A 22,999-nucleotide genomic window follows, 5' to 3' on the forward strand; every position below is an offset into this window, starting at 1 on the left:
TTATAACTAATGCAAGATTAATAAAACTTTAGAATACCTTAAAAAGAAAACATTTAATTAATAACGCAATATACAGTAGAAGTCTGCTATAGTGAGTATGGCATATAATAAGAACCCCACAATAATGACAGTTTTTGCCTGTCCCTTGAAAATTCCTATGTTAATCTGTGTATTATCCTTCAGTTAGTGCAAGGCCCTATCACTGACACATCCATTATTACGAGCGACTGAGCGTGCATGATTTTTTCTGTTACCGGTAATGATGCACTCCAGCAATTACATTGCATGCGATCGATCATTTTTGGTACTGTTTTCTCACTACGTCCACTAGCGAGCTCTCTTGTAAACATTCAAATGTGATGGAGTCAATTAGTACTGTGGTTCCTGTTGACTGTTGTTCCTTAAAGTAAAGTCAAAATGAAAGCGGAGAACATGTTTCTGCAATAAATGCATAAATAACGTGTCTGATAGCAGTTGTTAACTAGTCAGAAATACAGGCTAATGTAAACAATTTTAATGCTATATACTGAAATAAAGAGTGGGATACACCTCAAGATCTGGCAGAGTGCATCATTGCTTTTAGAGGTTAGTTTATATTCTCTCGCATCTGGTTAAATTTCGGAAAGGCTATTATCATGTAAATTTATAACGACTGGCACTTGAAATATGTTTTCATGATACATATACAGAGGGGTCCAGAAAAATATAGACACTCTCTGATAGTCAATATTAATGGAACAAAATGGCATACCGTTACAATTCTTGCACAGGGGAAGGTTAATTTGTGCATTCAAAGTGACCCCTACTAGCAGCCTAACAATGTCGATGCCGCTGACCTGCTGGCCAAACTATGGCTGTCAGTGTTGCCAGTGTGATAGCCGCACAGGATGCCTCAATGGTTTCTCGTAGCTCATTAGTCATTTTTCAAGTTCTCCCATAGGTAGAAGTCAAGAGGTGTAAGGTCTGGAGACTGTGGCGGGTACTCAAGAGCTCCTCTTCGACCTATCAATTGTCCATGTAGATTTCCATCCAAGTAGGCTTGATATCTCTATGGTAGTGAGGCAGAGTGCAATCTTGTTAGGTAAAATCTTTCATTTCCAAACACCTCTCAGATGGCAGGTAAAATCGATGTTTGCAGCATATAAAGATACACCTCACCAGTTACGGTACCTTCAAAGAGGAATGGGCCAATCAAACTGCGTGATGACAGACCACACCACACATGAACACTGGTAGATTAACGTGTTTGTCCACGTGAATGTGAGGATTTTCAGGAACCCACTATATGCAATTGTGACGGTTTACAGTACTGTCCAGTTTGAATTGCACCTCATCAGACCAGATAACCATCCCTGCAAATCGTTCATCCTTGCCAAGGATGCCTTCAAAGCACTTGCAGTAGGATCCTTCGATCCGGGTTGTCCTCGTTCATAGCGTGCAGCGATCGTGGAATGTACACTTTCCACTTTGCAGCCTTCAGAATTTGTCGTACAGTTGATCAGCTTACTCTGCTTTCATGTGCAGCCTTATTCACAGACTTTTGAGGTGACCTAGTAAAATGTTGCAACACAGCAGCACTGGAAGCTGGACTTGTTGATGTTTTTGGTCGGCCAGACCTTTTTTTATGAACATCCTGAACAGTACTGTCGGCTTCAAATTTATCCCGAATGCGATAAATTGTTGTATGTAGGTGTTGGTGGCTGAGTTCTGTACATATTACACCATTGCTGTTGTATCTCCATCATATTTTTGTACTTGCTCAAACGCAACCTTACTTTATTCATTGCTGCACTGTAGTCTGCTGGAAAACACGCGCCAAGATTGTCACGCCATTCATGTGACCTTCATCATCTGTTGAGAAAACAATGGACTATGCTACCATGCAAGAATTGTAATGATAGATATGTCATTTTCTTCCAAAGATATTAACTATCACAGAGTGTCTACATTTTTCTGGACCCCTCTTCAGTACGGTTACATTAGGTTAGGTGACACTCTTTGAATAAGAAAACTGAAACATTGACACAGGTGTAATAGACTGATATAACTTGAAAACAATATTCTTTAACCCATGTGTAAATAATGCCTATATCGAGCTCAAATCATTATTATTATTATTATTATTATTATTATTATTATTATTATTATTATTATTATTATTATTATTATGACTTGTGAGGTATGGCTATGAAGTGTTTAAATCCACTTATACTTTTCTTCATCACTGCAATTTTTTAGTATTATTTATGATCATGTTATTTGTGAGGTTATTTCATGAAACATGCGCAGAATATATATTTATATGAGTTTAGTTAATGTAAGAACCTATAGTTAATAGTACACTGACTGAGCAAATGTCATGGGATAGCGGAGCACTGATGTGCAGGTGTGTTGTCTGCACACCACACGCCCCCTGTGTCAGCGGCAGTTGTATAGGAGACCTTGTGAGCAGTGGCTGTGCATGTGACAGGTGTAACATGGAATGTCGTCGTCAGCTGACACTGTTCGAACGGGGTATGGTGGTCGGTGCCTGACGGATGGGAAGTGCGATTTCAGAAGTGGTGTGGGAATTCGGCTTCACACGATCAACCGTGTCCAGGGTGTATCATGAATGGTTGAATGCGGGTGTCACTGTCCACAACAGAAGAATGACCGGCCGTCCAGCCACCCTCGATGACCGTGACCGGCGACATCTGAGACGGATTGTCAATAGTGACAGACGAGCAACCGTGCAACAAATCACGGCTCAATTCAACACAGGCCATGCTAGATACGTCTCCCAGTGGACAATCCGTAGAAAGATGGGTTCTATGGGGTATGTGAGCCAGCGCCGCACACGGGTGCCACTGTTAATCCAACGTCATCGGGCACGATGACGCGCATTTGTCGCCAGTCACCAGGGATGGACACTGGAACAATGGCATAACGTGATATGGTCGGACGAATCACGATTTCAACTGCACCATTCCGATGGGAGGCACCGTGTATGGCGCAGACCACATGAAGCGATGGATCCCTCCTGCCTCAAAGGTGTGGTCCAGGGCGCTGGTGTCTCTGTTATGGTCTGGGGTGCATTTTCCTGATATGGAATGGACCCCCTAGTTATTCTGGAAGAGACTTTGAATGGTATGCGGTATGTTGAACTGCTCGGAGACCATCTCCACCCATTTTTGGCCTTCCAGCACCCAGACGATTCTGCGGTGTTTCAAGATGATAATGCGCTGCCATATCGCTCCCACATTGCCTGGGAATGGTTCCAGGAACATGCAGCAGAGGTCCAATGACTGCCATGGCCACCCAGGAGCCCTGATATGAAACCTATCGAGCATATATGGGATGTCTTGGAACGCAGGCTCCGCGCCATGGATCCTGCACCCACGAACAGACCAGCATTGGCGGCCGCTCTGCAAACGATTTGGTGTCAGCTGCATCCAAAGGACTACCAGGGACTTGTCGACTCACTTCCATGGTGTCTCACTGCAGTTCGCAGGGCCAGAGGAGGCCCCACACGCTATTAGGTGACTATCCCATGACATATGCTAAGTCAGTATATATAATTTATTATTACCTGTATATACGATAGATAATCCACAGTAACATTGTGCAACACACTGTAACATCCAGAATAATGTATGACACTAGATGATTTTAGAAGGCTCTTTTACATTATAACTCGGCTTTAGGCACTCTAGAATTTACGAGAAGGTATACCGTGACATATCCTTCTAGAAGCCTGGCCAGGCAAACTATATAAAGAGACAGTTTCGATGGTAAAGTAGAGTTTTTGTTTAACAGGAGTTTTTGTGAAGTCGTGTTGTGCCGACATGCTAATGTGGCAGTCAGCAGTCAACTGTTCAAGGTGGCAGTCATAGTCTTGTGATGTTTTTGTAGTAGTGTGTTGTTTGTGATGGTAGTTGATTAGGTTATGTGTGTTTAACTTGTAAATAATTGCAAATAAAATCCGTGTATGCAAGTGACAGCATTCTGTGTGTGTCTTTGTGGATACATCAACATTTGCCCAAAAAATAACTGATTGATCATCTTCAGCATCAATTTCTCGCTATGATCACTTATGAGCTCTCTCACCAACGTTCGAAGGCAATGTTGGTGTCGATTAGTAATACCCATCAACTGCTGCTCCGTAAAGAAAAATAGAAATGAAAGAGAACACATTTTCATAATAAATGCGTAAATAATGTGGTCGATAGCAGTTGTTACTCATTAGAAATAAAGCGAAAAGTAAATGATCGATTAATTTTTATACCAAATACTGAAATTAAGTAAGAATGTGATACATCTCAAGAGATGGCTGAGGTTAGATTAAATTTTTCTTGCGTTTGGTTAAATTTTGGAAAGGCTATTCCCATGCAAATTTATAGTGAGATTAATCATTTCTCTAATGGCCCTCGATATGTTTTCATGGTACTTATACGGTTAAGTTAGGTGAGGCTGTTTGAATAAGAAAACAAACATTTGGCACATAATGCGATCGATCATCTTTGGTATCGTTTTCTCTCTATGTGCACTTGTGAGCACTCTTGTAGACATTCGAAGGCGAAGTTGGAGTCAATTAGTAATACCCATCAACTGCTGTTCTCTAAAGAAAGTTTGAAATGAAAGATGATGACACGTGTCCTTACTACATGTGTAAATAATGTGGCCAATAGCAATAATTGTTAACTTAATAAAGGCTGAAGTAAACGATCACTTAATTTCAATGTTATATACTGAAATTAAGTAAGAATGTGATACACCTCAAGGTATAGAAGAGTGCATCACTGATTTCAGAGGACAGTTTATATTTTCTCGCATCTGGTTAAATTTCAGAAAGGCTATTCCCATGTAATTTTATAGCGAGGAGGTTATCATTTCACTACAGGTACTTGAAATATGTTTTCGTGATATATATGTGGTCAGGTGACGCTGTTTGAATGAGAAAACTAAAACGTTTGCCACAGAAGCCTCTGGAGTGATGCTATCATTTTTTTAGAATGAAATTAAATATACACTCTCACGTAGTATCGAAATTTGTAAAATAACAAACGAGTAAGCCGTAGTGTGGATATCATCCGTGAAAACTTAAGTTTTGAACAAACTGATTGCCGTTTCATTCCAATTTTAATGTGTATGCATTCCCTCCCACCACTTTTACGAAAAATCGGATACAACGACAATCCGCTATAGCGAGGAAACGTTCTGCCATTATGAATTCTCGCTATAACAGACTTGTACTGTACTTGGAAAGAGATAACGTTTAATTAACACAGAATGACTTGTTTTGTTCTCTAAAGATCATCATCGGATTAATTAAAATCACAATTTTTATATACCCTATATTTTAAGAATTGATAAATATTATGAACAAGGTGTAAATATATTTACATTAAAATTCTGTGTAAACAAACTGAAAACTTTATAGTTATATACGATCTGAATATTGTAGGCTGTTCATTGAGAATGTTTGTGCTGTGAGAGAGTAAGAGTCAAGATCTGTGAAGATGGCCCCTTAGCGAGAGTTTATGCCCACCCTTCTGACGAAGGAGGGAAGCAGAAAATGAGCTCATAGGGTACGAAACGAAATGGGTGTACAAGTAGAATAACTGGCACTGGAGCCAATCTACTTGAAGACAGTTTTCTACTTGTCATATCTCTTTTAGTGACGGGAGTGTCCAAGGACATGTTTGGCTTATCTGGTCTTCTTACTGATGCCTATGACTGATGACCTGCATGTTTGGATGTGGAATGATAATAATGAGATAGGGAGACGATTGAACCGAACGTCGGCACATAGCCTACTCCTGCCAAATAACACGAAAGAGTCTGCTCAAGACTTAACGTCCCCATCCAATCAACAGCATCATATGCCCTCATTCTGTATGAACAACGAAGAAAGGGTTGGGATTGAATCCAGGCTTTTACCATGCAATCTACTGATTAAAAATTGAATACCCTGCCAGCGAACATTCTGATGGTTTTTTTTTTTTTTTTTTTTTTTTTTTTTCACTCATCAATAGGACTCAAATCGGCTAACCGGAGTGTCAGACCGTATAGACCTGACACTACAACAATCATGGCCACCAGGCGGGCTAAATACAGTGGTGCATGAAGACAGTGAGATTGTCCTTGTCTCTCTGTGTTTTGATGTTTGTCCATGTTGCCTCTTTCTGTTGCTCTTGCTTCCCATAATGACCTATATTGTGTTTATCCTGTTACAGGTATTGTGTGTTCCTTTTCACATTCCTATCTTTATTTATGACATGTCAGAACAAAATACTATCTTAATATACAAGGAAAAATCCACGCAAAAAAAAAAAAAAAAAAAAAGGAAAAAGTGAACATCACTTTCTTAGACAGCTCAAAATGTAACCAATTTGTTTCTTCAGCTCAAAAGGTTGTATAAATTATAACAGTACTGTCAATGAAGGAATAATGAACACAGAGAATGTAAATAACATAAAACCGGTAACCAAAAGAGAATTAATGTCTGTCAATAAATTATTTCTCTAGAAAATTTCTAATACTGTGTTTGTGTCAAGGATATTTCCTTTTTTTATTTATTCAGCTTCTTTATCAATAAAGTCTGATATAGAAAAACAAATTTCAAATTGTCAAGTTCAGGCTGTGCTAATATTTGTGCTTAAACATAAGGAGTAATTTGAAAACATCCAACACTGTCTGTAAATGTAGTTTACAGCAAGCAGAATGTGATAAAAATAAAATTTCATGTTGAATGTTAACAAAAAAAGTTAAATAGCATTCAGTTGATCAATAAGAATACTTGAAAATAATAACTAGTACAAGCTACTGACAAAAAAAATTTCTTTACTTCTTAAAATTAGTATCTTAAAATTAAAAGCTATCAAAATTCTGTACCACATCAGATATGAAGACGCCATGTCCATTCTTCCTGCCCACGATGCTAAGACCCAAGCCCTTGCCTGGTTTCTTAGTCAGCTCTACCTCTAGGACATCGTATATGTCTTCTTCCTTGGCAGATGCTTCATCTCTATACACTACCATTTTTACCTGAAAACAATTTATAATTTCTTATTTAAAGAAACTTATTTGAGTAAGGATTGATAGGAACTAAATAGAACATGTTAATAAATGATAAAACACAGAAATATTCTCTAGAAAGGGTACAGCAGAATACAGTGAGTGCGGTGAACACGTTCGTTATCCCAGCTGAATTTTTTAAAGTAATTGCAGCCCTACCACATTACCATTTTCAAATTGATATTCATGGCACCATTATTACAGCAACTACAGCAGATTTTAAACAATGTACTTAATAGTTTCTCTCTGTGATGCTTTCTAATCATAGTCATATTTTTCACAGAAATGTATTTTGATTTACTTTGTTTTTTAATTTAAAATCCTAATCTAAACTGATTAAGTAAAAATTAGCAGATATTTTACTATAGCTGAAGTCTCACTTGCTTACAGTTACATTTGCAACAACAGACATGGGAGAGTACTCCCTCAAATACTGTTATATTCACAAAGAATGCCACAGAACTTGCAAAAACTTTGCTTATGAACCAACAAGAATACTGCAAAATTCACAATCTCTACCACCGTCACAGGTAAACCGACATGCACAAAGCAATAAAATACAAAATTCTTCTACTTCACCCTTGGCTCTGTATTCATGATGGACAACTTAAATATGTTTCCATGTGTATTGAAGAACATTCTCTACACGTGCCATTAATGAATAGGTCCCAACAACTTTATAAATGCCGAGACCCTAAATTAAAATGAATACCTTTATTACAATTGATTTCATAAAATGGCTCTATTTTTATTAGCAAGACTATGTGCACGTGGCTATATTGTTAACATACTATTCTTTCTCTTGTAGCCTCTTGTTTGTGATGCTAAACATTTTGAGGGTTAACTATTACAACTAATTTGTGGCACAACCCTACCCTACCCTAACTAGCTGGTCTGTCGTCACAAGACGCTGTGAATCTCAAAGTAGGCCCACAGCCCCCAACCCCCCTACCCCTACCACACATGCAAGTGCAAACACAGCTTCCCAGGACAAGGTGGCTTCAAGCATATGCATCAATTCAGCAACTTGAATTCCGCTAGGGCAGCTCTCTTTTGCACCTGCAAGAAACCCAACTCGCTGGTGAGAGCTGGACTGCTATAGATTGAGTGGAATATCGAAACAGCAGTACTTAGCTTTATTATTATTATAATATGGCCTCAGCTACTGAGTCACAGACCTTTGGAAGTTGTTCCATCTAGGTAACATGCCTACCAATTTCAACATTCCAATTGTGCTACTGTCTAGCAATGAAAGTAGAATTTGACTGGACAGTTCACATGTCAAAGTTAATTTAATAATGCCGAGAGGACACTAAGTGTGCCAGCAAAAATTTTTTTACACGCCAACAACAACATGGAGTGCCAAGATGTCTGTCTACCATTAAAAGACAGACTAGCTTAGCTGGGATCAAATTTGGGATCATGAGTCTGATCCAGCAAGGCAGCTACAGTTTTTGTCACGACTGTGGATGGTTTACATCAAAAAACTCTAAGGTAAAATATATATGTTGCAGCCTAAGAAACCCTACTACATGTCTCCAAAATCATTTTCCTATTTTGTATTTTGTTCTACTCAATAGAGAACTCATTTCTGAACACCATAATTTTTTTAAAAAATGTTTAGCTCTCTAGCTGAGAAATTATGTCTTATAGTATATCAAATCTTAACATACATTTTTTACTTTTTTTCTGGAAAAGAGAAGGAAAAATATGTAAATATTTTGATCTCAATTTAATAAGCTCTATTTCAACTAACAGATGCATTCATTGCGTTCTTTTAACCTTATTTGCATTTTCCACTGTACTGAAAATTTTCTCCAAGTGACATGTGGTGTCAGGGTTTCTGGGCTGCATCACATACAGGGTGTATCAGAACTATACTGGCAAAAAAATCAGGGATGTGTTTTATGTTAAGAATGATGGTGCAATCTGATTGGCAGAGAACATTTTTCTTCTCGAGGAAATGACGTTACTTCGTTACTTTCAGCATGCAATTCAAATTGATAAACTCGCTGTACTTGCTGTGTCAGAGCATAAGGTACTGCCGTGCTTCAGGAAGGAGAAGCAAGGTGTTTGATGGAGACAGAGATAATGCTCCGCGCATATACACAAATTCCCTCGTTCAACTCACACAGGATTGTCCTTGTTTCTTACAGGCAATATGCACAGTCCATTCATTAAATTCCGACTCATTGGCTGAATGGTCAACATACTGGCCTTCAGTTCAGAGGGTCCCAGGTTTGATTCCCGGCCAGGACGGGGATTTTAACCTTCATTGGTTAATTCCAATGGCTCGGGGGCGGGGTGTTTGTGCTGTCCCCAACATCCCTACAACTCACGAACCAGACATGACACTATCTTCCACCACAATAACACACAGTTACCTACACTTGCCAGATGCCGCCCACCCTCATCGGAGGGTCTGCCTTACAAGGGCTGCACTCAGCTAGAAATAGCCATACAAAATTATTATTATTATTATTATTATTATTATTATTATTATTATTATTATTCATTCAACAGCCACAAATGCACATACAGTACCTACAAGAACACACTCTAATTAAGATACTCTCAGTCAAGGAATGCAGCAGATTGTTTCTCCTCTTGTCTGTTGGTCGCAGTAACATTCTTTGTTATTTAACATGCTCGAGGGTGCAATGCTGCCGCACCACAACTGTGTATGCCTTCACTCACAACATTGCAAATGGAATGAAATACTAAACAAAGGAAACAATATGCCTAATAGTCTGATTACAGTAGATGTTCAATATGCCCCCCTCTTACTTTGATGCACAGTTCACAATGGTGTAGTAGTGATCTTTGGATTCTGTTCAGGAAGTGTGGTATTGTTGTGAACAACCTGGAAAGCTGCCTGTACTCTTGGCACAAGTTCATCTTCTCCTTCTACAGGGTTCGCATAGTAGTCAATTTGTGCAGAAGAAACTCTACACTGCCTATTAGGGTCTGGGAAGTGACTATGCTAAATGAACGAGAAACTTCTGCATTCGCACCAAGCATCACCTCTGTCTCCCACTCCCCCCTCCATCTTCCCTTCCCTCCTCTGATGCACAGCAACAGGCAGCGCCTGGCTCTCTGACATAGTCAATATGGAGAGTTCATCAATTTGAATCTAACGCACAGAAGTAACGAAGTAACCTCATTTTCTCAAAAAGAAAAATTTTCTCCGCCTATCCAATTGCACCAGTATAAATCAGTATAAATCTGATACACTTTTATATAGAACCAAAAATCACATATTCTCAATATCTTGGTTGTAAAACTGACCAGAAAATAAAAGTGGGTGCCAGAAATCTGAGTTATAACCTGCATGATCCAACTTTGGAGAAAGATTTTTGCTATATGCTTTATGTCGCATCGACACAGATAGGTCTTATGGCGACAACGAGATAGGAAAGGCCTAGGAATGGGAAGAAAGCGGCCCATGGCCCTAATTAAGGTACAGCCGCAGCATTTGCCTGGTGTGAAAATAGGAAACCATGGAAAACCATTTTTAGGGCTGCGGACAGTGGGGTTCAAACCCACTATCTCCTGATTACTGGATACTGGCCGCACTTAAGCGACTGCAGCTATCGAGCTCTATGGAAAAAAGATTAAATGGGACATAATCTTTACCCTTTGCTACCCGCTTGTTGCCATTTCTTGATGGCAGCAGTACTTTTGCATCTTTCTCTTGGCACACGTCAGAGCAAAATGTAGGTTCCACCGAAATCTCAATCTCATCCATGGCTGTGAGAATTTGGAAGCTGCTGGGGTATGGATGGTGTCGAGTAATGACATTCAGAGCACAACTAGTGTAAATGGTTGTTATACAAGGTGTTGCTCATAGGATCAGTCGTGCTAAAGTAGCACTTTCTCGCCCAGTGAGGAAAGCAATGGAAAACTACCTCACTCCTCATGTTGCCTAGTATGACTCATCTTGGCGCTGCCAATGGCCTTTGCAGTTTCCCCATAACTGCATAACCTTTGGTGGTGCTATCTGAGGATCCAAACAGCCTATGGGCTGATGACCTAACAGACAGTGCATAGTTTGGCATGAACTACCAAATTATTTGAACTTTTTTTAAAATGACAAATGTGTTAGGAAAGACAAAAAAAAAAACTAAATCAATTTATTATCTTAATATGTGATCAACTATCTGCCTAGTTTCTCACCTCTTAAGTCATTTAAATATATGTTTTAGGACTAATATTAAATAATTCATAACTGGATTAGGAATCTACTTTGATTCCAGTGACTAATAATTGTTTGTTGACTCCTCTAATGTAAGTTCAAAATCAGTTTTGCTGCACACTGAAACTTCCCAAGCCTCCTTACTTCAGGCTTAATTGAGTTAACTAAAAACAATATTTTTGGCAAATATGTGAAAATCTAAACATTGAGCTATTTTAATTCCTTGCGGGACACTTGCATAAAAGAAAAATGCTACATTCTACAAGAACGGGAAGAGAGCACTGAAATCATCCCTGAGCAAAGTACTGTGAAACACATTACACTTCAGGATCCCAGAAAGGCACTCATATCCCCATTGGATATAAAGCTAGTGTTAAGGACAAACTTCATCATAGGGTTAGACAAAGAAGGAAGTGCTCTTTCCATTTAAAATAAGTAATTCTGAGTTTGTTAGATGCCAAGCTAAAAGAAGATAGTTTCGCAGAACCACAAAACAGCATTGAAAGTATAGTTACAACCACCATACGTGGATCTGTAAACATCATGGAGATCCCACTTGTTCAGACCTCCATAATTTAAAAACCACAAAACCACTATATTTCTGTAAGGTAAAAATGTTTGCATTCTGATACACTATACTTTGTCAATTGCGGCAACCCATTATTGCGAGAAGTTGTCTGAGCTGCCACAAGGACAATTTTAATGCAAAACATACTAATCTAAAACTTACAATTAAACACATGACAATAATTCTTAAAACTACAAAAATTCATTCCACACATAAATAAATAAAATTTAGGTAATACAAATCATATAAGTAAACATTCAAGAAAGTACCCACACAGCATCGGGTACTACAGGTAGCTGCTAATAAAAGAAGAAGAATGCCTTTTATGGTGTTCACTTTACCTTTGCAGGTGTCTGGCGTAATGCAGCTAGGGCCTTTGTGTGTGTAATATTACGGAAATCTTCAGAATTGACTTTTAGGATCTGATCTCCAGGTTTGAGTCTGCCATCTTTTGCAGCAGCACCATCAGGATACACTTCATGTATAATAATCACTCCCTGTTAAAAAAAGAAAAGAAAATAATTTAGGACCTGCAAGTGCTGGAAAACTGGACATGAATTCAACGACATTACACCTTACACTCATCGAAATAGTCAAAACCAAAGATTTATTTAGTACAGTCAATTCTTGACATCATAATTTGTTAATTTTACAACCTTTGGAATAAATGTTCTAGTTTTGAATATAACTTATGATTTAATTTGAAATGAAGTTTTGATCAACATCACGTCATTTCCATTCAAATCTAAGCTCCCTTGCAGCATTCTATATGACATTGTAATGCTTTCTCTTTTCTAGTATATTACATATTGTGACAGTTTTCCTTGCATGACTCAAACAACAGACAATGACATTCCACTTCAGCAGCATCTCATTTTGTGGTTTAAAATAATAATAACAACAACAACAACAACAACAACAACAAGAAAGGAGGATCTGGTTGGTGTCTCCGAGACACTGGTTCAAGAGAGAAGTAAGTTCAGGACCTGGGTACACGGGCTAAAGGATCTTCAGGAGATCAGAAAACGACGTGGTGCAAGGTGGTCTGAAGAGCAAAGAAATGCATTCTCCATCAAGGAGACTGCCAATAACTCAAAATCAAACTTTTTTGACTTGTGGCAGTCTTCTTCCAGGGGTGTGATTTATGAAATATGTATATATAGGAACCATATAGAGAGCAGCAACTTACCGTGTAAGCATACTTGAATAGAGTATACAAAAGAAATAAAACAACATTTGGTAATCGCTTCACATTTAAACTCCTTAAACTCCCACCCTCTTGCCCTTGGAGATCCCAGAGTTGAACATCTACTGGTGCTCAAGTCTAAGGAAACACCTGGCCTTAACATTAGATAACTGCTCAATTTTTCTGTTCTCTTGTATTCCTTATCTCCCCCCTCTCCCTTTACCTCACAACTTGTCAACAGTCAATATCACCGTTCTTATTCTACCCTCTACTGACGAAGGCTACAGGTGAAAATTTGGACCCATGTCTTTCTTTTCTGTGTACTCTATTAACATGTGCTTACATGATGCCATAGCCTGTATAAGAAGAATTTAAATCACTAAGCAAGTTTCTGTCGTGTAACTCAGTGTGGTACTAGCATTACATACATATATACAAATGGTTTATGTTTATTAAGGAAGGGCATCCAGCTGTAAAACTGGCCCAGATCTACATTAAAAGGGACTTAGCTAAGGAAGAAAATTCACAGGTCTCTTTATTGTAAGGCCTACTACATCTGTTAGTCAGTTCTTTATTTTCATATAAAGTAAGTAGAATCAGTGTTATTAGAAAAATATTAACACTGCAGCTGTAGCTAATCCAGTAGTAAAAGGTATTTGTAAGCATTATTCTGTGTGCAAGAACATGGTATAGAGCTGTGGAAAAGTTGATTAAAATACAAATTCAGTTAAATTGTTGATTAACACTATGGCCATAAGTGTTGGTATTCCCACAACCACTTAACAGAAAACTGCCGTAAGCATGACTTAATTTACAAACTTCTATCACAATATGTTCATAACACATTGTGCCAATGAAATACTGAATGTCAGATGACCATCATATACTAGTATCATTATCCTAAAATATTACTGACTATTTTTCACATTCCTTGAAACCTTTCAGAGATTCTCCTGAAAAAGAAAATGTTTTTGACTTGTGGCAGTTTTTACAAGATATTAGAATCATTCCATATTGACAGCTTTCACTTTACAAAGGAAATTTAATATGTCCTCCTATTCAGTACATACACATCTCCATCATTAAATGGAGTAATAATAGTGATTTTAAGATAATAGTGACTATTATTACACCAGCTAATAATGGAGATGTGTATGTATTGAATAGGAGGACTCCATTATTACTCTATCTAATGTTGGAGATGTGTTTGTATTGAATAGGACATATTAAATTTCCTTTGTAAAGTTGTGGCAGTCTTTTTCCAGGGCAGCAAAATATCAGTATACCCTATAATATCTTGGAAGTTTCTAGCAACCTATTTTGAGCATTCATTTGATTATCATTTAATCTTACCAGCAAAGTGTCTGATCCACCAACGATGCTAAGACCAAGCCCCATTTTATCTTTGTTGATCTCCACAGTTGTCTCCTTGCCCGGAGTTATCTCGCATGTTGTGGGATCTACTGGTGGTTCCTCTGGAGTTGTTATATGATGTTTCCCCGACGGTGATGGAGATAACCGCAATGTAGAGGAAGGTGAAATGCTCGGAGAGGCATGACCAGGAGTGGTCGAGAGAGGTGGTCCAGAAGGAGTCCCGGGCAATTTAGCAATTCCCAATGCAGGAGACAGAGTATCCATTATTGGAGACACAGCATTTGGAATCACATCAGGAGACATCAATTGAATGGTGTTAGGTGGCGATGATTTTAGTGGTTTCAGAGATGAAATTAATGGTTTTGGAAGTAACCCTGTAAAATAATACATTATTTAGTTTACAATACACACTAGTTGCATAAGGGATTTATGAGATGTCATTTTAAGATAGGAATTTATAAGGTGAATTTTAAAAAATAAGCATTACCTATCCATCTAGTGTAGACCATGAAACAAAATAATTCCTTTTTCAAAATCTATACATTAGTGTGCAACACATCTTACTGGTACTAACCAATAAAACCAAGTTATGAGAGATAAGGTGAGCCACAGGAGGATCCCATAATGTTTTCCATAAGAACTGACAATTAACAATTTGAAACAAAACATATCAAATTTCAGTAACATTCTGAATGCATGGTATAATGTATAGCAAACATTTTATGAACGAGAATCCAATCAAGGAATTCTATTATTGAAGTTAAACTACAACTGAAATTCAAGTACAATTTCTACAGCATTCATTAAAACACTGTCCAAATATTAATTATATTTTCTGAGAACAGTCTGAATGCCAATCAAAAAGTGAAATCTCACATTTCATAATTATTTTCACAGTTCTGGAGAAAACAAACTTTGATTTACAACTTGTAAATTAAACACAGTAATTTATACGAATGTAAATCACCTTTAACTTTTGAGTTTCACAGGGTGCACACGTAACTATTCAGAGATTCAATTAACATTAAAGAAAACTTCATGGTCTAGATTAGATGAAATGAAAAGTGATGCACCATGTGCAGTGAGTTTAGCTGGCTTTATACAGAACTTGCCTACTTTTAACTGGATTGAGATTTAGAAAGCCAGTGCTGCAGGCACTATTTTGCTCTTGAGAGCGGAGGAAGAGTTGTAAGAGGATGTAATGTTAAGGGTATAGGGTACTCACATGGCCATGCACATTATGCCAATCCACCAGCACACCGTGATGGCACAGCAAGACAGAAACACATACATTAGTTCCCAAATACAACAAAGCTTACAGCAGACTTAGTGCATGAAGAAAAATGAAATATCAGGCAACATTAAATCAATCATACTGTTACATATACAGATATTGCAAATGAACAATTTTAATTTAGTACAGAAGAGAGATTGAACATGCAGATAATATTAAGAAACCATTTATTATTGAGCAGGCACATTAAAAATATATGACCAGAGGAAAGAGAAGAGGCTCAGAGTCATAAAAATTGCTAATGAAGAGCATAAACTTACCTTAAAAAATAAAAATAAATAAATAAGAAAGGACACAAGAAGCACATTCACTTCACAAGAAAATAGCATAAAAAACTGTTTATAAAAATCTACTCTACAACAATCACACATGTGTTTTGAGAAGTAAAAAGTCAAGATGAAGAAAAACTAGAAATCCACAATGTTATGTTATTTATTTGAGTTCATCATGATGAAATGCTATGATGATGATGATGATGATGACATATCTCTCAAAGCCATGTCCCATTGACAATATAGTATTTGCAGGTCTCAGTGGATAAATTTTGGTTAAAATCCAGTGATGAAACGTAGATATGATGCCCCTTCTCAAATAATATTTTGGGCCCCTATCATCAAATTCTGACAAAGTGTGAGAATGGAGTTCCCTATAACTGCATTCTACAGACTGGAGTCGCATAATAATTGAAACTCACCAGAAGTGGCATGCATCATAATTTTTCAAAGTGTCTGTTTCTTTGACAGAAACTCGTTTACCACACTTTCCACATTAATATCATTGGCTTCAATACTTTCAATGGAGAGTAAAGCCAATGAACTTATATTTATAAATTTATATATTTATAAATATTTAGTTTCCTGAAAGATTGCTCAGTAGATGCTGTTGTGACCGGTCATGTTGCAGCTTTGTGCACAAATCAGGGACACTACTAGCAATGACTGAGTTTTCTATCAGAAATTTGGCCAGTTCTTTTATAGTTGAAAAGTCACAATTTTTTTTCAACATTATAGATCGGAAACTTCTAATCTGTCCAGAAAAGGAGGAGGTAAATTGGTTTTGGATAATATTCGCAAAGTTTTTTTTTTAATTCTTCCTTCTAAACTGATGAGTTCTCTTGGCTGCAGTAGAAGTTTTTTTGTTGATATATCTTTCATGGTTTCATAACACACTGAAATCTGTTGGATTATTTAAATTTTTTTTCTATTTGCTTTATGTCACACCAACACAGATAGGTCTTACGGTGACATGGGATAGGGAAGGCCTAAGAGTGGGAAGGAAGTGGCTGTGGCCTTAATTAAGTTACAGCCCCAGCATTTGCCTGGTGTGAAAATGGGAAACCACGGAGAACCATCTTCAGAGCTGCCGACAGTGAGATTCGAACCCACTATCTCCCGGATGCAAGCTCATAGCTGCGAAACTCTACCGCATGGCCAACTCGGCCGGTATTTTTAACCATTAAACAGTTTTGAATTCTTTAATCAATTGCCAACTCATCAGTCAACCTTATGATGTGATTTGTTTCTTTGAAAACTGGACCTATTTTCCAGAAATTTGCAATTTCCTTCATTGCCTTTAAAACAGCATCGTGAAATTTGTCTCAATCCTGACATACTATACTGAACCTATTTTAACATTGTGGTAGCTGTCTGAATGTCAATGGATTTATATTGAAAATATTTCAAAACAATATTAACTGACTGTAATATCTTGCACTGGAACTGAAATAAAAACCATGAAGGCAAAACTATTCAGTTAGCTTTATATTATCATGGCCTTTCTCTTTTCAGATGCTTTCAAAAACACAGTTCTATTTTTATGGCATATCATTACTTGCACAAAACCATTTTTCAATGTGAACAAACTGTCAAACTGTGAAGACAAGTTCGGCTCGCCAGATGTAGGTATTTTGATTTGACTCCCGTAGGCGACCTGCGCATCATGATGAGGATGAAATGATGATGAAGACAACACATACACCCAGCCCCCGTGCCAGCGAAATTAACCAATTATGGTTAAAATTCCCAACCCTGCCAGGAATCGAACCCGGGACCCCTGCGACCTAAGGCCAGCAGTTTACCATTTAGCCATGATGCCGGACATTAGACAAGGTAAAATAGCCCTACAGAACTTCAATTATGGCATATATTTAATTACTGAAATTGTAACATTAAAACTCTGAATTCCAAGCATGTATTAAAACTGCAGATATTCCATCCAGTTACATTCCACACATGCTTTCACATAAAATTGATACTATGGTATCACTACAGTGCTATATTTGAAATGCATACCTGAATGTATTCTACCTCCTCCATATCATGGTAATTTAAGATTTGCAAAGGCACATTTATCATTCAGTCATAAATGGAGGATTTTTACAAAATAAAAGAGCACTAGGTATTTTTAGTGAAAATAGTACTAACTTTCTTGAAGAAATTTCCATCTTAACAGATATTCTGTTCTTCATTTGCAAAACAGACTTACAGAAACATTACTAGCAGTTATCAATGAAATTTTCAAGTAGTATATTTGCATTCAGGAAAGGTTGTATACTGTCATTAGCAAACTTGTAAGAAGAAGAAATTAACCTCAGAACTATGTTAACCTAAATCAAAAGTAGACATCATTATTATGTGATTTTCTTTGTTTTTTGTTGTTTTGTTTGGCTTCTTGTTTAACATTACACTAACACAAAGGTTTTCGGGGACAGAAGGACGGGAACATAGTGGCCGTTGCCTTAATTAAGGTTCAACCCAAGTATTGCCTGATGTGAAAATGGGAAACCACAGGAAACCATCTTTTGGGTTGCTAACAGTGGGATTCAAACCCACTATTTCCCAAATGCAAGCTCACAGTTGTGCAACCCTAACCACATGGTCAACTCACTCGGTCAAGTTATTAGTTACAAAAAGTAAGTGGAAAGGAGAGTCGAGTTGTACTAATTTGTACATGTTTTTGATGAAAATGAGCTAGAAGAAGGCAAGGACTGGGAAGACAGCAGCTGTGGCCTTTGTTAACGCCTGGTTGTACAAATAGGAACCAAGGTAAACCATCTTCAGTGCTGCCGATTATGGGGTTCGATCTCCCAAATGGAAGCTTAAAGCTATACGATTCTCACTGCCATAACCAATTTCTTTGGTTAAAAGTTTTCATATGTAAAATGTTGGGAAGCCATTTTCCTCATTTCAGTTCCCAGTTTTCTTTCAGCTTGGTTAAAAAATATTTCAATTTCTTAGCATTTTCAACAACAATGTATTTGTTATTGATCTATGATGTCGTAAGAAATACAAATACCGTATTTCTAAACCTAAATAAAAATCCTTTATTGCATATATGCTTAATAGTATGATCCCATTTATATCAATGTTTATACAACAAATATTCTTCAAAAATTTAAAGCTAGGATTAAACTTATGGTCCTCTTCTTTCCACTATACTGTTACAACGAAGGTCAAGAATATGTGGCGGCCAGCAGAGTAGTCACAATATGGCCAGGGCAGTAGCAAGGAAAGCAATAGCCCTGGCAAACTGTTGGCTGAGCTTCTTAGAAGATGCTGGAAACTGGCTAATAACACAGAAGGTGCCCACAATGATCTAGAAGTAGAAACTAGAAGAATTTTATGCTGTCCTGTTTAAAAAGTAAAGCTAGGAGTCACAGGAGTCAGTCACAAGTCATTCAGGAGTACGTCGGTGAGTCAGATAACTACGTAGAGTTCAGGGCGGTGTGAAAGTTAAGTTGTGAACTACTATAGGGGCAACACTGCGCTGTCAGAGGGTATATTGGACAACAAGAGTTTGATGAACCGGAAAGCTGTGTGTTTGGCTACATTTAGTAGCACAAACTGTGTGAAATGGAAAAGTCAAATGCAAGTGCACTTCTAAAACTCCATGAATAGTAGTTAATAAATTTAGATGACAATATAAGCATGCTACCTCTCTGAGTAGCGATTTTAGTTTTAAAGAACCTGATAACCCATCACAATTCACTTCTTCACATAAATGTGTCACTGCTAAAATAAATAAAGTACCACCAGAAATTAATTAAAGTTAAAATTCATGCTTTATGAAAAATATTATATAATCAAAGCTCAATTTGAAATAATATTAATAATATCAGCACTGCTTACTACTGCAATGTTAAAAACATGCTTCAGCAAATAGTGTAAAATACATCACATACATACACATTCAGAAGAATGCATCATTCAAAACACTGATTTTTCATTACTCCATGTGCCATGCTGCATTCAGTTAGTACTACGCACATTCCTAGTGGTGCAGTTAAAATAGAATATGGATCAAAGCAACATAGTGAGTCTCAAACTTGTTGAAATCTGAAAGGGTGATGTACAGTATGTACATTATAAGGCCACAGTCCACACTGTACTACAGTGCCAAACTTGTTAACATCTTTATTACTTTTTATATAAGTAACTTCCACTTCTTCACAGAATGACCATGTTCCAGTTGAGGCAGCGTTTCAGTATTGCTAACAAATCCTAGATCTATCAGTACTCATTCTGTACACAAGTTCATACATGTTGTGTTACTATTTATGCAAGATGGTTGGAAACAATGTGAACCAGGCATATGAGCATTAGAGGGTTTGTCATACTGATAAGTAATTTGAAAAAAAAAAAAGAATTTGATATCTCATGCCATTATCAATTTGTCGGCTGCTTAAGTAAGTCAATCAGATCGCTTCGCAAGCCGGTGTTGCTAAATCTGCAAATGGCTCAAGACTGGCTTGAGATCACCAATGGAAGAAAAAACTCCACCGGGGTAGGGATTTGAACACAGACCTCCGAGCCAATAGGATTGCACTGTAGCAAGTATGCTACAGTGACACCAGATAAAACCCATGGTGTGTTTGTGTTTGACGCTGATTTTTCAGCATGGCTCTCAAGCCGATAATAAGCCAGATATAGATTTGACAACACTGCCTTGGAAACCCCATTTGACCGGGCGAGTTGGCTGTGCGGTTGGGAGCGTGCAGCTGTGAACTCGCATCCGGGAGATAGTGGGTTCGACCCCCACTGTCAGCAGCCCTAAAGATGGTTTACCGTGGTTTTCCATTTTCACACCAGGCAAATGCTGGGGCTGTACCTTAATTAAGGCCATGGCCACTTCCTTCCCATTCCTAGGCCTTTTCTGTCCCATTGTCGCCATAAGACCTATCTGTGTCGGTGTGACGTAAAGCAAATAGAAAAAAAACATTTGAATTTGGCCACAAAGTGATCTGATTGGCTAACTTCAGCAGCTGATAAAATGACAACGGCATGAGATATCAAATTGTTATTTCAAATTATTTATCAATATGACCAAACCCTCAAAATGCTCATCTACTCTGTTCACATTGTTTCTGACCACCCTGTATATGTAGTAAATTTCTGGTTCACCATTCCTAGACTTTATAAAATTTTACAAATTTATGAGTAGTGACATTACTTTTCTAAGATGTAAATGATAACTTTTATAAGAATAGATATACATTACACGCTGCTTAAGAAAGAAAATTCCTAACCTTTAGGCTTGTTGTAAGAGCTTTGCCAATAACAGAAAGTGTTATACATGCAGGTGCTGTTCATTATGCTGTGTATTTCTATTTATCTATTATTGTTATTATTTCAGTTTTACTGAGTTTCAGTGTATCGTTCTGAATAGCTAAACATTGTCTGAATCGAAACAGACTTTCAACCTATTAGGTCGTGTTACGTACATTTAGTACGTGTTGAAGAGATGTTAAGTAAAGAACAAAAATGGCCAACCAGACACCAGTGGGATCCGAACCCACAACCTCCCGATTCCGCGTCGGTTGCTCTACCAGTTGAGCTATGGTGGCCTAGGCCATCTTTGTTCTCTTGGAAAGGATCTACGCTACAGGTCTGGCACTACAGCCATCACACTGTAGAGTGCGCTTAAATCGCCCGTTGAGGGCCAAGTCAATGAATATTGAATTTTCACAACCGCATTGTAATCGAAACAGACTTTCAACCTATTAGGTCGTATTACGTACATTTAGTACGTGTTGAAGAGAACAGAACAAAGATGGCCTAGGCCACCATAGCTCAATTGGTAGAGCAGCCGACGTGAAATTGGGAGGTTGTGGGTTCGGATCCCACTGGTGTCTGGTTGGCCATTTTTGTTCTGTAAGTAACATCTCTTCAACACGTACTACATGTACGTAACATGACCTAATAGGTTGAAAGTCTGTTTCGATTACAATGCGGTCGTGAAAATTCAATATTCATTTGGCTGAATGATCAGCATAGTTGTCTTAGGTTCAGAGGGCCCCGGCTTCAATTCCTGGTTGGGTCAGAGATTTTAACCATAAATGGTTATTTCCCTCTGGCTCGGGGACAGGGTATTTGTACTGTCTCCAACATTTCTGCAACTCACTTACCACACACAACACTATCCTTCAGTACATGCAGTTTCCATAAATGCCCACTCTCAATGGAGGGTCTGCCTTACAAGGACTATATCAGGCGAGCCGAACATGTCCTCAGATACTCCCGGCACTAAAAGCCATATGATAAATAATAAAATAAATGGGATAAATATTATGATCTAGTATAATAAAAATCTTCCGGGCTATTATGCCTTGGTCCACTCCTCTCGTTTCTCCCAGACGTTTCGACTACTGCTGGTCGCCAGTGGGATACAGGAGAGCGTATCGACACGAAGCCACAGAAGATGACTACCACAGCAGTAGTCGAAACATCTGGGAGAAACGAGAGGAGTGGATCACGGCATAATAGCTCAGAAGATTTTTATATTGACACCGGCTGTGAAAGCCTTCGTACTTTAATTATGATCTAGTACTTAACTGAAGTCAATTAATGTGAATTAATGTTACTACTGTATATGCAAAGGCCAAAGACAGTTTACTCTATGTTATGTATGGGTGAAATTCAGTTTTATTCATATTTTTTTCATCCATTGCCATATTATTTTCGACCTATAATTCTAAGATATTTGTATGGTTGGTAGACTTCCCTTCCTCTTAAAATTCAAGCAGTTATGAATTTGTATATATTTCCCCAACCAATAATTGTTCCTGATTAGTGGTCATTAGCCCATAAGAAAAATAATTAATTTTGTATCATTGTATAGGGCGATAGTAACAAGTATATCCACAACTGCTGTAGCAGTCATTTTGACCACTATTAATCATCATAATATAACAAATTATAATACATGTCTGCAACTCTTGCAGAGATATCAACACCTACTCATAATTATTCTATCAACAACAGTAATATTCCAAAACATAGCAATGGCACTCTGATACATTACAAACTGTACAAGCATTGTTTCATCTGT

General features: G+C 37.8%; 1 protein-coding gene and 1 non-coding gene across 4 annotated transcripts in view; both read right to left on the reverse strand.

Annotated features, from left to right (window-relative positions):
- Nucleotides 1–22,999, reverse strand: part of LOC136873924 (multiple PDZ domain protein) — a 2,156,217-nt gene that overhangs the window by 8,897 nt on the left and 2,124,321 nt on the right. For all 3 annotated transcript variants that reach the window (XM_067147286.2, XM_067147283.2, XM_067147285.2), the window contains 3 exons: nt 14,359–14,753; nt 12,161–12,316; nt 6,874–7,026 (listed from right to left, as the gene is read on the reverse strand). In XM_067147286.2, coding sequence (XP_067003387.2) covers nt 6,874–7,026; nt 12,161–12,316; nt 14,359–14,753 — 704 coding nt within the window. The remainder of the gene's footprint in view (nt 1–6,873; nt 7,027–12,160; nt 12,317–14,358; nt 14,754–22,999) is intronic.
- TRNAP-CGG (transfer RNA proline (anticodon CGG)) lies at nt 21,443–21,516 on the reverse strand. The gene has a single exon. It is a non-coding gene; the product is annotated as a tRNA-Pro (tRNA).

Source organism: Anabrus simplex, chromosome 5 (assembly GCF_040414725.1).
Source record: "Anabrus simplex isolate iqAnaSimp1 chromosome 5, ASM4041472v1, whole genome shotgun sequence".
Taxonomy (NCBI): Eukaryota; Metazoa; Arthropoda; class Insecta; order Orthoptera; family Tettigoniidae; genus Anabrus; species Anabrus simplex.